This window comes from Eubalaena glacialis, chromosome 19, assembly GCF_028564815.1.
Source record: "Eubalaena glacialis isolate mEubGla1 chromosome 19, mEubGla1.1.hap2.+ XY, whole genome shotgun sequence".
In the NCBI taxonomy this organism is placed as follows: Eukaryota; Metazoa; Chordata; class Mammalia; order Artiodactyla; family Balaenidae; genus Eubalaena; species Eubalaena glacialis.
Genome location: NC_083734.1, coordinates 9,542,501 through 9,557,619, shown reverse-complemented (window position 1 = coordinate 9,557,619; position 15,119 = coordinate 9,542,501). Strand labels below are relative to the sequence as shown.

The following is a 15,119-nucleotide window of genomic DNA, read 5'->3' as shown; positions in this document are numbered from 1 at the left end:
GTGGGGGTGAGAGCTGAGAGGGCAGGGTGCTCCCAGGGGCAGTGATGCAATGCCAATCCTGACACCCGGCATGGGCAACTCCCCAGCCTCCTCCCCACAGGTGACGGCTTCCTTCACAGCAATTTCCACCCATAAACATCTACACTCATCAGTACAAAAACTTCGGCCTTTATTAAATAAAGAGGAGGTAGAAGACAGATGCGGGAACAGGCCAGGGACCCCTTCTCCTAACTACACACATACAGACATACAGACACAACTGAGAAAATGACAGGGACAGTTCAGGGGACAGACTGAAGGGCAGAGGGGGGCAGCACCCTCCGGGAGTGGGCCCGGACCCAAGGGTGGGCTGAGACCTGAGCCAGCGGCAGGCGTTCTGAGGGGTTATGCTTGAGCAGCTTGGAGATAAGGTCCTGGGCTCCCGCAGGCATGGAAGGGGGGAACTTCAGGTCCACCTGCAGAGGTAAAGGAGAAGGAGGACCCCAGCTTTCATCCTGGCTGCTTTCCCTTCACTGCCCATTCTATTTGGCGAGTGACGTAAGCCCCACAACTACGATATGCCCACTCCCTGCCCCTGGCCTCTGGGCCAGCACAGATCCCGGCCAGGCACCCGGGGCTAGCCTCCCACCTTGACGATGCGCCGATACGTCTCGTTGTGGGAAGCACTCTCGAAGGGGGGGTTTCCCACAAGCAGCTCGTAGCAGAGCACGCCGATGCACCACAGGTCCACCTTCTCGTTGTGCGTGCGCCCCTCAATCATCTCTGGGGGCAGGTAGTCCAGGGTGCCACACATTGTCTTCCTCCTGGAGGGGGGGTGAGTGGGCAGGGATCCCAGATCCAGACCTTCTCTCCTTTCCCTGAAGCTTCACGGGGAGCCCAGAGACCCCAGGATGTGCCAGGGGAGTGTTCCAACCAGGCTCTGACGGAGCCTTTGGGGTAGGAATGGGGTGAAGACATACACTAAAGCCCCAGAGGTGGGCTTACACACTGCCTCTGCGTTTCCACACTGAGGGCTGTATGTTAAAATAATCAGATATGAGGGCAATGTTCACCTTAGAATTAAAGGAAAAATCTCAAATGTCCATCAAGCACATCCTGCTTACATTAATCAGGTTACATCTCTACTATGCAATACTATGAAGCCATTAAAAATGACGTGGGAGTATTCTCAGTGATATGACAAGAAGGTCCCAATATATTTCAAGTGAGAAACCTGGGTGGCAAAACTGAGTCTCCTATATTTGGTTTTGTTTTTTTGGCCGCACCGCATGGCTGGCAGGATCTTAGCTCCCCAACCAGGGATTGAACCCTGGGCCAAAACAGTGAAAGCGCTGAGTCCTAACCACTGGACCGCCAGGGGATTCCCAGAGAGTCTCCTATTTTTGTAAAGATATTGCTGCGTCTGTATATTTACATGAGAACAACCCCAAATGTCTCTGGGTAACAAGATCTGGAGTGGTTTTAGTTTGAATGTCCCAGCCTCACACCCAGGGCCGGCCTCCTGGCCCACCATACCTCAGGGAGGGGGCGTGCACAGACCAGCCGAAGTCGGCAATCTTCAGCTCTCCCTGGAGCCCCAAGAGCAGATTCTCTGGCTTTATGTCTCTGTGAATCACCTTCTTCCCGTGGCAGTATATCAGAGCATCTGCCAGCTCCTCCATAATCTGGGGGGCCAATGACAGGCAGTCAGACAAGGATGGACTTCGGGCTGCGAGCAGCGTCCCCCCAGCCTCCAGCCCCCGGCCGGTGCCCCAGGTGCCCACCCGCCCCGACCGTGGCTGTTCGCTGCTCGTCAAAAGTGCGGCTCTTCTGCAGCTCCTTGTAGAGCTCCCCCCGGGGGGCATACTCCAGAATCAAGTAGATCCTTCGCCGGTCATAGAAATAGTTGTACAGACGCAAGATGTTGGGATGCCTGGGAGAGGAGACGGAGGAAGCATCAGGCTGCATCCTGGCATAAGGAAATGGGAAAGATGACAGGTCCCATTGCGACAAACTGGGTCAGGCTTGGGCCAGGCAGGGGACACCAGGCTGGCGGTGCTAAGGGGGAACTGGACGCGGCTCTCTGGGTTCAAGGCTCTGGCCAGGATTGAGAGCTCCTTGGGGCTGCCTGACCACAGCTGCAGAGAAGACAGTCCGGCTATGGGGGGATTGGAAGAGGAGCCGGGGGTTGAGGCGCCAGGGGTAATCCGGCGCGAGGGGCGTTGACCCGTACTGCAGATGGGCCTGGATCTCGATCTCCCTGCGCAGCTGGTGCTCCACACCCTCCTTCTCTATCTGAGACTTGAAGAGGACTTTGAGCGCCACGATGAAACGGCTTTTCTTCTCCCGAGCCAAGTACACATTTCCAAACTTGCCTTTGCCCAGAGGACGCCCAATCTCAAAGTCGTCGATTGTGAAGGAACGCCTGTTGGGGGGTGTTGGGGGGTGGTAGGCAGCTGAGTACCGGTTAGTCGGTCCTCTGAGGTGTTTGCCTTCTCCCTGCACCTCAGCCCATCCTGCCCGCAGCCCTGTTTCTCTTCCAGGGGAGCTGAGGTTGGATCAGGCTTTCTTGCCTCCCTACTCCTCCTGCCCTTACCTTCTACCTCCCCCATTTCCTACCTGTTCACTGTCCCTCCCCCTCTCTGGCCACCCCAAGGCTTGGGGCGCTTACATTGAGAAGTTGGGGGTCCCACTGTTGTTCTCCACCACCTTCTGGAGAGGGACAGCTAAGGAAAGAACAGGGAAATTGAGGCCATCCTTTGACATTTTCATCCCCGTCCACCTTCCCCAGACCCTAGTCCCCTCAGGTCGATGCCCTTCCCTTGTCCTAGTTACCTGTGGGCTGGGCATTGGAGCGGCTCATGAGGACAAGCGCAGATGGGGTGACAGGCTCCTTCCGGAGGACTCTCTGGGGCAGGGTGTTCAGGCCACACTGAGCCTGAGAAGGACCAGGGGGGAGCTCTGAGAGTGTCTTTATCCCAGTGACCGGGTTGGAATGTGCTACAAGCAGCATTTCAGGACTTGCTATAAAGCCACCCACCCACCTACCCCATCCCCAGTTCAAAGAGGAACACTGAGACCACAATTTTGCTACTCAGCCCCAAGACTCTGCTCAGAGTCCCATATAAAATGAGTTATTAATAAACAACCTAAGTCAGCCTAAGACAAGGACTTACCCTCACACCTAACCTCTCACCTCTTTGGCCCTGGCCCACTCCACATTCTCAGGCCCAAGGCTGTCCAACCTTCAAAGTCTTGTCCATAACACCACTCATTCACCCAGCCCCCCACCCCAGGGGGCAGTACAGGCTGGGGTAATGAACACACACAATTCAAGGAGTTTTAGCACAGAGGTATTCTCATGGTCCCCTAAGCTCAGTCTGTTAAGTCTCAGATAAGGTCCTTGGGGCCTTGAATGTTCAGCAAATCTCAGTATTTACCCCTTTGCAACAACAGGCTTTAGGGACACTGAGGGCTACTCTAATGGCCCTGGACCACTTTTCACTTTCAACTTCTGAGTAATATACACCCCTTTCTTTTAAGAGTAACCAGTATAGGCATGACAATGTTTTCTCATTCAGCCTCCACTATTGACAGCCTCATTCAGAGCTTCACCAGGGAGGCAGCTGGTGGACAAGAGGACATACAGACCCCCCAGGATACTCAAGCCCCACAAACAGAGAGCAAAGCCCATGCAGGGCCCCTTCTTTCTTCTTTAGCCAGAGGGGAAGAAAGCCTCAGTGCCCCTACAGACCTGTTTGCAAACAGTGATATTAGCATGGAATTTACAAATAAGCAAGTTGAACAAAATGGAGTGCAGAAATAGATCCACATATATGTGGGAATTTAATATATATAATAAAGGTAGCATTTCAAATCAGAGGGTAGACTCTTCAGTGAAAGGTGTTGGGACAACTGGAAAATAAAGCCATTGAATGCTTACTTCACACCAGTCATTAAAATAAATTCTAAATTCTTAATTTAGACTTGTCCTGGACCTTTTAAACTTATAAACTTATCTAAATCCTTCCAGAGTCTATTTCTATTTCCTGCCTAGCCTATTTTTTCAGGACAAGGGTTGGGAATCATGGCCAAAAGGCCAGACCCTGCCTGCTCAGTCCCAGATGTCAGCTGGATGTGACAAATAGGCTCAGCTCTGCAGAGGTCCTCACAGGCTGGTCAAACTCAAGTTGGCAGCACCTGATAGGATGTGGCTACAAATGACCAGACTGGGGCCCATAAACTGGTGCAAAGCCGGGAAGAAAGTGGTAAGAGGATCGCCCTCTGCAGGACCTCAAATCTGCAAGCGGAACCTCGCCACGCGGGTGAGGGGAGGGGAAGTGGGAAAGCCCTTACCGTCTGCCTGCCGTAGGGCCAGGGGTAGGCGTTCTCCTTCTGGGCCATCCTTAGAAGGGAAGGGGGAGGGAACTGGGCAGAGAAGAGAAGCAGAGCCGTGAGCAGCAGAAAAAAGGGAGAGAGAGAGTGAGGGGTCGGACAGATCTAGCCGGAAGCGCTTGTCTGGGGCAGGTGAAAGGGAGCAGGTTTACAAGCTGGCCTCATCAGGGCGCATCCCGGAGCTCGCCTCGCTGCCCCAGCCCTGCTACCGGCCTCACCCCTTTCCAGGACCCTCTCTCCAATTTAGAGCAACCAGCAGCCCGGCAGAGTGCGCGCGGGCCCGCCCAACGGACCCCCCGACCTGCCGGATCACCTGGCCTCTCCCGGCGCAAGGCCCCCGAAAGGAGGACAGCTCACCTGGAGCCGGCGGCACAGCCACCTCCCTGGCCGCTGGGAAACAACTGAACCTGCCCGGCCGCCCCCACGCAGAGGTCCTTTCAAATCTCCCGCCCTGGCCCCATTGGCTGAGCACGCCGCCCATGCCCAGTTCTCATTGGCTGGGTGTCCCATTACGTAGCCCTAGGGGCCCAATGGAAAAGGTGGAATGCGAGCGCCGGGGCAGCTCAGGTTCCGGCTTAGGAAAGTTTCCCTCGACCCCCGAAATAGTCCCATGGGTTTTTTTGTTTTGTTTTGTTGTTTTGTTTTGTTTTTAAAATTTAAGTCATCGATATATCTGGAATTTATCCTTGTGTATATGTATGAACTAGGGTTTAAATTTGTTTTCTGCCGGAGAGCCAGTTATGCCAGCATCATTTGTTAAACAAACTGCACCATTCGCAAGGGAATTTAAATGCCTTGATATACTAAGTCAGATTCTCTATTCAAGTTTTATTGCTTGTTCGTTTGCATGTGTGTTTATTCTTTTTTTTAAGTTTTAAATAACTTTTATTGAAATATAGTTGATTTACAATGTTGTGGGTTTTTTTGTGTTTTTGGCTGCATCGGGTCTTCCTGGCGCCCAGCCTTTTCATTGTGGTGATTTCTCTTTTTGCGGAGCACGGCTCTAGGCACCGGCTTCAGTAGTTGTGGGCTCTAGAGCGCAGGCTCAGTAGTTGTGGCGCACGGACTTACTTGCTCTGGGGCACCTGGGATCTTCCCCTGCCAGGGCTCGAACCTGTGTTCTCTTCATTGGCAGGCGAATGCTTAACCACTGCACCACGAGGGGGGGGGGGGGGCGTCCGTGTGCGTTTATTCTTATGTCATTATTATTTTGTTCTTTGAGTCTTTCACTCACATTCCTAATAAGAATTTTCTACCAGAGGACCTTTCTCTGCAGGTCCCCTGACCAAGGCCAAATTGCTTGGACCCACTCTCACTTTTCTCCTTGCCGCACTCCCTTCTCTGCTCTTTCTGACGCCAAATTTCATTATTGGGTTAAATAAATAGATTTTGGGACCTTCTATGAAATAACTAGTGGATATTTGTAAATACTGCCTGTCCAGCACCCTTCATCTTTCATCTAATAATAACACTCTAACTTTGCTTTAGGGAACCACCTGTCTCCCCATTCTGTGTTGTTGGTTTCTGTTGCTGCCAACCCCAAATCGCGAACTTGATGGAGACACGTTGTAGAGGACTTTGTGGTTATCTAGCCAGCATCCATTCTCCCAGCGATTCCCACTTCCTGAAAGCAACTAGAGTTTTGTGGGTCTGAGAGGGAAGCTGACCCCATCCCAGGTCCAGGAGCGGACCCTGTCTGATTTACACCAGTCAACACCCTTTATTCTGGGATCATGGTCACTGGTTCAGGGATAAGCATGTGACCTTAGTGAGTCAGTTAGTGGGAATTTTAGGATTCTTGTCCAGAATGCTGGAAAGAAGCTCCTTTTCTCCTGGTGGAACTGGACGAGAAAGCACATAGCCTGCATTGGTGGTGGTGGTGCTCCTGCAAGGAGCAGGCTGAGTACGAAGCTGACATTGTAGAAGGCAGAAGAGAGGCCTGGGAAGAACCTGAGAACTTCATGACAATGTTGAACCTCTGGATGCCTACTTCAGCCATTTCCTTCCATGACCCAATAGGTCTCCTTCTCTAATGCATTGAGTTAAGAGTTCTGTTATTTGCTGTTAAAAGCATACTAACTGACACACATCTACAGACCTAGAGTGTTTGTAGTCATTTGGGTTGAATGATGCAAAACTACTGACAGTCAATCATTCCGACCTACAGAAAATACCAGTTTCATATGATTCAACCCAATGTAAATGAAATAAGTCCTAATGGGTTTCTAGATCAGTTCACAATGCTTTGACGGCAAGTAACAGGAAACTCAGTTGACAATGGCATAAACAGTAGACATCTATTTTCTCTTACATAACAAGAAATCAGAAAGTAGATAGTTGGCTCAGGAACTGAACAATGTTAGAGGTCTGGATTGGCCTCTCCGTGATTCTCTTAACATTTTCCCTTACGATTGCAAGATGGATTCCAACAGTCTCTGTCTCTTTTATCAGGAAAAGCAGAAGTCTTTCTAAAAGTTCCCAGTATGGGAATTCCCTGGCTGCTCAGTGGTTAGGACTCGGTGCTTTCACTGTCATGGGACCCTGTCTGAGCCCTGGTCAGGGAAGTAAGATCCCCACAAGCCCCAAGGAGCTGCCAAAAAAAAAAAAGTTCCCAGTAGATATCTCCTTGCCTACAACTCTGTCACATGACCACTGCAAAGGAGGCTGGTAACCGTGAGTACCTCTTCCAGCCCCTACAGTTAAAGCAGATCAGGGGTGTGGTGGTAGAAATAGGCATGTGCCACTGGAGGTACAGTGCTGTTTTCACTCAGGGTCAGCCCAACCCCGCTTCCCAAGATCAAGGAGCCCATTTCAATTTCAGTGCCTTTATCAACATATTTGGCATAGAGTGAGTAGCTAATGAAGAGCTTTATAAAAATCCTGTCACTTGCAGTATACTTTATGCCTCACAATCTAGTGAAGGGAGACTTTTCTAGAACCTGTCAGGGACACAGTGCATGGGTGGGATATGCCTGTTAGATCCCATACAGTATCTCTGTCCCCTGGAGTCTTTAAATTCCCACTTGCACATTATGTTGGAAGACATTTGGCCTTTCAGGAATAGTTGATGGGCCAGCATAAAATTGAGATTTGCATTATTCACAAAAAACAAAGCAAAACAAAACCTATCTGTTCTAGCAGCTAGGCAACTATCAGCTGCCTGTTCAAGTTAGTGAACAAAATCTCTGTTATCTACCCCAGTGCTCCTCAAACGATCTGTAGGGAAGAACCAGCCTTAATTATTGTCAATCTATCACAGATTGATACTTTTATAAAATACAATAAAAATGAGTTCCTTGAAAAATGAAATCTAAAAAATAACAAGCTCACTTTTTTTTTTTTTTTTTTTTTTTGGTTATAACCAACGTTTATAAAAGTACTCTGACAAATGCTGTAAGAGTTTTTAAATACGTGGCTCTCAAATTCTATACTCAGCTCGGACATAAAATTAACAGTTCATGAAGTGGCACCAGTCTGTGGGCCACACTGAGTACCAGCAATCTACCTCCAGTGCAGCCCCATCCAAAACTGTGGTCTGTTCTCTTTGGTGAGGCAAGCTCAGCAACCACTCTCCCACAGGGATTCCCCAGGTTTATAAAGATGTAAATCAGCAAATTCCCCCAGGTCTCTTTTCTTCTTTCCTCTTGCTTTGCTTTTTGCCTCCCAGTTCCTGTTAGATTGGGGATTCTGGCTACTGGCCAAGGAACATTGAGAGGTGTCCTTCAGGGGAAATTGTCACTATTCTACTCCGAGAGCTGTGGGAGTAGAATTTTCCAGTGCCTGGGAAGGGTCAGAATGTAGCGTGTTCCAAAGGTCAGGCTGGATGGCTGGGATACTGTAATGTTTGTTAGGCACACATGTCAGTCCTTTTATTTCTGATAATGGAATATCCCCCAAGGAAATTTATTTACTTGTCTATGCCGGGTCTTAGTTGTAGCATGCATGAGGGGATCTATTTCCCTGACCTGGGATCGAACCCGGGACTCCTAAATTGGGAGCGTGGAGCCTTGAACCACTGGACCACCAGGGAAGTCACCCCTCCCCCTCTCCCCTCTCTTCCCTCTCTCCCCTCCCCCACAAAGAAATTTCAAGACATGAAATCTCATCGTCAGCCAATAAGCCCCTTCCAGGGACGAGGAGTAGTAGACTCAGAAGGTTCTGGAAGGGCCTTGTTGGAGGAGCCTAGCCAATACTCCCCATGTCTCCCCACTAAGTTGTCCTCCTCAAGGTAAACCTGAGGCAACGCTGATGAGCTGAGTAGGTGCATCAAGACCTGGCTGCTCTCCTCCATCCAGACTCCTCCTGAGCATTCCCAGGTCAAACATCATCGCTGGGGTTTGCTCTTGGCCATTAGAGCCCAAGTGTTCGTCTTTGGTACAAACTGCAGGCCTGGACCAAACATCCCTGCCACTGAGACTGAGGCCTGAGGCCCCCTCCAGGTCCATGTGTGCATCCTCAGGGACTGGATCAGCAGGTACAGTGCCCCTGCCCATGTGGCAGGACAAGAAGCCTCTACACTACACTTCTGATGCATCGTAAAATGTTTTATTGAAGTGTACATAATGGAAAATGTACAGCTGGACAAATTTCCACAAACTGAACACCTCGGGGTAACCAGCACCCAGATCAAGAAACAGAATATTTCCAGCACCCCAGAAGGACCCCCAGCCTTCTTTTCAAGTCACTCCCCCCCTGTCCCAAGAGTAACCACTGTCCTGACTTCTAACCCACATACTGGTTTTGCCTGTTTTGACCTTTATGCAAATGAGATCACACAGTATATATTCTCTGGCGCCTGACTTTTCTCATTCAACATTATGTTTGTGAGATTTATCCATTCTGTTGGTGCATTGCTTTTTAAATATACATGAACATGATAAAATTTACACAGACTAGTTAAAAGTAAGTCTCTCAGTTCCCTGGTAGTCCAGTGGTTAGGATTCGGCACTTTCACTGCCTGGTCCGGGTTCAATCCCTGGTCAGGGAAATGAGATCCTGAAAGCTGGGCAGCGTGAACAAAAAAAAAAAAAAAAAAAAAAAAGTGCAGCAATAGATAAATATCATATGATGTTGCTTATATGTGGAATCTAAAAAAAAATGATACAAATGAACTTACTTACAAAACAGAAATGGAGTCACAGACGTAGAAAACAAACTTATGGTTGGGGGCGGAAGGGGGATTGACATATACACAATACTATATACAAAACAGATAACTAACAAGGACCTACTGTATAGCGCAGGGAACTCTACTCAATACTCTGTAATGGCCTATATGGAAAAAGAATCTAAAAAAGAGTGAATATATGTATATGTATAACTGATTCACTTTGCTGTACCGCAGAAAGTAACACGACATTGTAAATCAACTATACTCGAATAAAAAATTTTTTTTAATGTAGAAGGAAAGATAGAATGAGAAAATTACTATTTTGTATCTCCTTAAAGGGGCCCTGTTCTGGGTGGACACCGAGGAGGGGATGCAGGATTACCGACTGCCAGCTTCACACTCCTTCCCCGTTAGGTTACCAACGCTCCTGAGCTGTCTCCTTGCTAAGTCATCAGCGGTTCTCAAATCGAGCACACTTGGCTTCTGCAACAAAGGCTGGCGGACTGTCAGCCTCAGTCTTGACACACGTAACACAGTGACCACTCTGGCAGAAGGCGGTCCTGGGACTAGGGAGAGGAGGGGAAGGCGAGGCACAGATTCTTTGTGCGCTGTGGAGAGACGGCCCAAATTCCTCTCCTGCAGCCCGAGCCTGACACTAACAAGGGCGCTATTAGTTAAGGAAAGAGATGTCAAGGAAGAAATTCCCCACTGGGAAAGACAAGGCCTGTGGAATGATGGCTTAAATTTCTTCGTTGTTCTTTTTTTTTCAATATACCGGAAGCAGCAAAAATACACATAGCTCTGGGCTTCTAGTGACGTCAGTGAAGTCTGGAGAATATTTGTACGTAACGCAAATTAAATACAAAATATTTGTATTTAATACCCCTATGTTCTACCGCATGGAGGGAACATCAGAGATGATTAAAGCCATAAAAAAAAAAAAGAAAGAAATTGAACTGAATACAAGAACACGGTAATGGAAACATAATTGTTTTTTAAAAAGAGAGGAAACGAAAGAAAAAAAGAAAGATCGCTTTTAGTTGAAAAAGTAACAATCTTTTGGACAGCAGTACAGTTAGCTGTTCAGCTAAGGGGAACTTTTAACCCTGGAACTGGAGTTTCAGGAATTCATGTCATAGACCAAATTCAGTAGAGGCCAAAAAAAAAGGATGTACATGGTAACACTTTAAATAATGAGAAAAAAATGCAGATAACCACCAGACAACCAGAATGTCTAACTTTAGAAGAATTGCTTAATAACTTACAGCATTGTCCTCGAAGTCAGATGTTCATTAAAATTGTAAAGATAATAGAATCCTATTCCTATTACAATGATAAGTGAAAATACTGGAGTACAAGATTATGGACACCCCTGGCAAGTGGAACTTAAATTGCCAAAAATTAAACCACTGGTTCAGGAGGATTATGAATTATCATTATTACTTTAACGTTATTCATTATTGCTACATTCTTTTCAATAAAGAACATTTATTGCTCCAAAATACATTTTCGGAACAAGAATTGGTGACTGTTTATGAACAATTTCTGTGTTAGGATATCTAAAGTATCTATGAGATTAAAGGTATTATTATTTTAATTGGTTGATTTAATGGAAACAGTAAGATGAAAATAAAAGTTCCAAAATTTGTATTTTAGTAGAAAACTCAGATACTTTAGGGAAAAAAATCCCAGAAACACTCAGGTTCCTTTTTTTTTTTTTTTTTTTTTTTCATATAATAACACAAGGTTCTTTCCCGAAAAAGAATCTCACATGCAAAACTATCCAGCTACCGAAAATAACCCCTTGACCCCGACGTGATTTGAACACGCAACCTTCTGATCTGGAGTCAGACGCGCTACCGTTGCGCCACGAGGCCTTTCCGAAGCCGGCTTTTGACGGACCTCGTGAACAGATGCATCGTCAGCATCAAGGGGCGGAGTTTTATTCTCAGGCCCCGCCCGGCCCTTTGTCAGAGCGGTTCTCCGAGCCGCCAGTGGGCAAGATGCGCGCGCACTAAGGGATTAACCAGCCTCCTCTGGACAAATTGGGTTTAGACGCACTTGGTTTAAGGCCCAATTCTTTAACCTCGGTACACATTGAGCTCACTCAACAGAGAAATTACTTCATGTGTTTGAGATTTATTTTGGGGGTTAATAAAGTGTCGGTGCAGATCTGGCGCCCTGGATAAATCTTAGATTTAATTCCAGCTCTTTCCCTACTTGGCTTCTCTTGACTTTGGTTTCCTCGTCTGTAGACGGGGTATAATCAAACAGTCCCTTACGTCGTGACTGGAGCTCACTGGCGGTGCCGGGAGCCAAGCGCCGCTCACACGTGAGTGCCTCGCACACTGCACCCGTTACTTCCGTGTCGGCGTTGCTTTCGTCCGTTCCTCGCCTAGGCCCTGGCTCATTATAACTCAAGCCACGACCCTGTAGACCTAACTCAGTATTTAGGAACTTCAATAAACAACCCCGATAGTGTGGCGTTGGTGGTATAGTGGTGAGCATAGCTGCCTTCCAAGCAGTTGACCCGGGTTCGATTCCCGGCCAACGCATGATAACGTAAAGCTTTTCTTTCTCCCCCCGAATTACGTGGGTGACAGTGTTTTGCTGTTTGCCGTCTTGTGTTTTTAAAATTATCGTCAATGAACGCGTCTAATAAGCTTATTGAACGGCGAGAATAATGGCTAATAAACCTATTGAATGGAGAGAATAATTAATTTAGCCACACATTTAAAATAAGAGTTACTTGAAATAAAACAAACATGAAATTTAGAATGTGAGCTTGAGAGTCAGAACAAACGATCCCTCTCCTTCTGCTTTCCTTTTTATCTTCATCCTAGGGCCCGGAATGGGTACTTCCGAAGTAAGTTAAGATTTAGTGGCTGAAAGAAAAAGAGCTTAACACTCCTCCCCGTCGGGGAATCGAACCCCGGTCTCCCGCGTGACAGGCGGGGATACTCACCACTATACTAACGAGGAATGAGACAAACGGTATCTGCTCCAAATGCTTGATCTGCTATCTTCACTGAGCGCGGCGTGCTAATGGCGAGGCTCCTGTGGATGCTGTCCCTCCGTCCACTAAGGAATGCTGACCCAAACCTATACATATTCTAGACCATAACTGAGCGCGAGGCCCCAGAAGGGCGAAAACGAGCAGGAGTGACCGAGAGACAGACGGCCTCCAAGCCTGCAGAGACCTGAATTCTGACAGTCCTGGGGCTCTCCCAGACATAACCCTAAATAGGTCCCAACCCGTTTCACTAACTGTCATCCACTACTATAAGTTGACGGACGTCAATCAAACCGAAACCAGGCTCTGGCGGCCGAGGAGTAGCATCAAGTAGGAAGGAGGGGAGCAGAAAGCGAGTGTCTTGCCCATGTCAGGAGGTGCCTGCCCTCTTCCTGGCACTCTGGGAAGGACTGCGCGCTGCGAGCCTCTTCCTGCCACCCGGGTGTCCACTCAGAACAAAAGAGCTCCCGGCACACCTCCTTCAAGCCCTCAGTTCACGCTGATCACTTTCCAGCTGAGCCTCCTCAGCGCCGTTCCAAGTAACAACCGCCTTGGGGCTCTGGTTTCCACAAAATTCAAAGGTCGGGCTCGTCCGGGATTTGAACCCGGGACCTCTCGCACCCGAAGCGAGAATCATACCCCTAGACCAACGAGCCGACACATAGTAACGACCGCGGACGACTTTAGAGGTCGTTCCACGCTTTCCGCAGTCCTAGGACTGTGATTCACTGCGGCCTGATCCTGGCACGCGGTCAGGGACCACGCGCCCCGACGCACAATACTCTGGTGCTGGGGTCTGGGAACCTCTCTCCGCTCCAGAGCCGCGAGCTCCGACTCCTCCCAGGAAATAACGTCTGGGAAGTGGGAGGGAGTGGTCTCGGCCTCGCCCCCGAGCAGCCCTCCAGGACTGCCTCGAGCACCCGTGTGCCCGCTCCCTACGGTCACTGTCTTGGCGCCACTCCGTAGTCCGGAGTCTCGACTCTTCCTTCCTCCGCCCGCCGTCCTCGGACCCAGCCCCCGGCGCAGAGCTTTGAAGACTAGCGGTAGAGGTGCCTGGTTGGGGACAATTAATGAGTCCTGAGATCTCTCTGGGAACACCAGCCCCTCTTTCTGTCCCTGCGTCTGTCCATCCTTCTGGAGTGACCGACACTTCGATAGCTCCCAGTCTCCCTAGACTGCAGGGTAGTGCCCAGGCGAGGGAATAATTCCTGGGGCCAAGAAGACCCACGCAGGAGGCGGCATTGAGATGAGTGGCTGGCGAGGTCAGGTGGGGGATGGGCTTTCCAAACTGTGCGAGCTTCTCTCACATGGGGGCCGCCAAGAGTCCTGGCAGGATCTGGTGGGGTCAGTTGCCAGCTACCGTATTCCCTCAGGTCGGTTCCTGTTCTGGAGAGTCTTCCCAGGAGGGTTCTGATCGGCCCCTGAACTCGACCCCCCGGTAGCATCTCTGGGCTGAATCATCTTGTTTCATAGCCCAGTCGTGTGATTTGTGGGCCCATCCCTTCTTAAGGCCCTACCCACAGATACTTTGGTGGAGGGGAATTCAACGAAGGGTTCAGCTCTTTGCCTTTTCTTTCCCAGGTGTCCCTGGCCAGACGGCGGGGGAGGGCAGCAGAGAACAGCCTATCCTTTCCTGTCGGCATCCCAGGCCTTTCAGGTGCGTGAGGAGTGCTCAGGGCTGATCTGGCATCTCCCTCCTGCCACCCTTTTCCATTTCCCGTCTCCCTCCTCTTGGGCGCCAGCCTTCCCCAAGTCTCTAGTCACCTCTGTCTTACCTGGTCTCCCGCACTTAATCTGCACAGAGGTGGAAGCCTACCCTTATAGAACATGATGAAAGCTGTGGCCACCTTTTCTAGAAAAATCCATACAACATCTATGGACCCCACTTTTAGAATCCAAGAACTAAGACGTAAACAACTGATGTTGTTTCTACCTTGGTGCAAGTATTTTACATTTTAACAGGAGTCAAAGCTTTACACGGAAACATTGAGTTCTAAGGTATAACTTTGGGCAATCACAGTTGTTTGAAAGAGATAGGGTGAGAAAGAGTGAATTTGAGAAGGTAGTAACCCTTCTCCTCAGCACTTCCCTAAAGTGGAACCCTGGCAACATCCTGAATTGCTTCCCCTTTTCTTCAGACTCCACATCCTATCAGTTACTGAATCCTGTAGTGTTTTTTATACTAAACATGTCTCGAATTCATCCCCTCCTCTCCATCTCTCTGTAGCTGCGCAGGTGCAAGTCTTTGACATTTGTATAACCAACCCCCCAAAGTCCTCTCCCCTCCTATACTGATCCCTTATGTTATTCTTCTGTGTAGCATTTATCTAGCATATGACATAATTTACTTTTAAAAACGTTTTTTGTTGTGCTTATTGTTCCCTGCTGTATTCCCAGGGCCTAGAATAATGGTTGTTACAGAGTATGGAGTTGTTGAATGGAACATAGGCAAATTTCCATGTGGTCTTTAAGACGTAGCTCGCCTCCTCCAGAAAGCCCCCCCTGATCACTCTCCACTCTCAGGTCCGATGAGATGCCACTTCTCTTGTCCGTGTTCTCACAGAGCCCTGTCCCTGCCCTTGGCGCACTGTGGCTGACTGTGCCTTCCTGTGAGAAAAGGGG

General features: G+C 48.9%; 2 protein-coding genes and 4 non-coding genes across 9 annotated transcripts in view; 2 read left to right on the top strand and 4 right to left on the bottom strand.

Moving 5' to 3' along the window:
• Nucleotides 1–117: 117 nt before the first annotated feature.
• Nucleotides 118–4,855, bottom strand: AURKB (aurora kinase B). Of its 4 annotated transcripts, none has more exons than XM_061174840.1 (9): nucleotides 4,732–4,855; nucleotides 4,336–4,407; nucleotides 2,651–2,705; nucleotides 2,576–2,578; nucleotides 2,213–2,404; nucleotides 1,774–1,912; nucleotides 1,516–1,664; nucleotides 629–803; nucleotides 118–455 (listed from the first exon to the last, which is right to left on the bottom strand). In XM_061174840.1, exons 1-9 carry the CDS (start codon nucleotides 4,853–4,855, stop codon nucleotides 282–284), a joined length of 1,083 nt encoding a protein of 360 aa, XP_061030823.1. In that variant the 3' UTR covers nucleotides 118–281. The 4 variants fall into 4 exon arrangements, with proteins under 4 accessions (XP_061030823.1, XP_061030820.1, XP_061030822.1 ...); XM_061174837.1 differs by lacking the exon at nucleotides 2,576–2,578 and adding an exon at nucleotides 2,815–2,917 and having other exon boundaries at nucleotides 4,732–4,754; XM_061174839.1 differs by lacking the exons at nucleotides 2,576–2,578; nucleotides 4,336–4,407 and adding an exon at nucleotides 2,815–2,917 and having other exon boundaries at nucleotides 4,732–4,753.
• A 6,434-nt stretch (nucleotides 4,856–11,289) lies between these two features.
• TRNAW-CCA (transfer RNA tryptophan (anticodon CCA)) lies at nucleotides 11,290–11,361 on the bottom strand. Its single transcript has one exon. It is a non-coding gene; the product is annotated as a tRNA-Trp (tRNA).
• A 36-nt stretch (nucleotides 11,362–11,397) lies between these two features.
• Nucleotides 11,398–15,119, top strand: part of LOC133080738 (uncharacterized) — a 4,334-nt gene continuing 612 nt past the window's right edge. Inside the window, exons 1-4 of the mRNA XM_061176857.1 lie at nucleotides 11,398–11,478; nucleotides 11,740–11,816; nucleotides 13,317–13,546; nucleotides 14,079–14,154. Coding sequence (XP_061032840.1) covers nucleotides 11,398–11,478; nucleotides 11,740–11,816; nucleotides 13,317–13,546; nucleotides 14,079–14,154 — 464 coding nt within the window. The remainder of the gene's footprint in view (nucleotides 11,479–11,739; nucleotides 11,817–13,316; nucleotides 13,547–14,078; nucleotides 14,155–15,119) is intronic.
• On the top strand, nucleotides 11,968–12,039 carry TRNAG-UCC (transfer RNA glycine (anticodon UCC)). Its single transcript has one exon. It is a non-coding gene; the product is annotated as a tRNA-Gly (tRNA).
• Nucleotides 12,395–12,466, bottom strand: TRNAD-GUC (transfer RNA aspartic acid (anticodon GUC)). Its single transcript has one exon. It is a non-coding gene; the product is annotated as a tRNA-Asp (tRNA).
• Nucleotides 13,082–13,153, bottom strand: TRNAP-CGG (transfer RNA proline (anticodon CGG)). The gene has a single exon. It is a non-coding gene; the product is annotated as a tRNA-Pro (tRNA).

Bases quoted from the DNA above. Each gene is read 5' to 3' on its own strand.
- AURKB (XM_061174840.1), bottom strand. From the start codon at position 4,855: ATGGGCGGCGTGCTCAGCCAATGGGGCCAGGGCGGGAGATTTGAAAGG. The intron at 4,408-4,731 runs GTGAGCTGTCCT...TTCTCTGCCCAG, and splicing joins GGCTGTGCCGCCGGCTCCAG to TTCCCTCCCCCTTCCCTTCT. The intron at 1,913-2,212 runs GTACGGGTCAAC...CTCCTCTCCCAG, and splicing joins GAGATCCAGGCCCATCTGCA to GCATCCCAACATCTTGCGTC.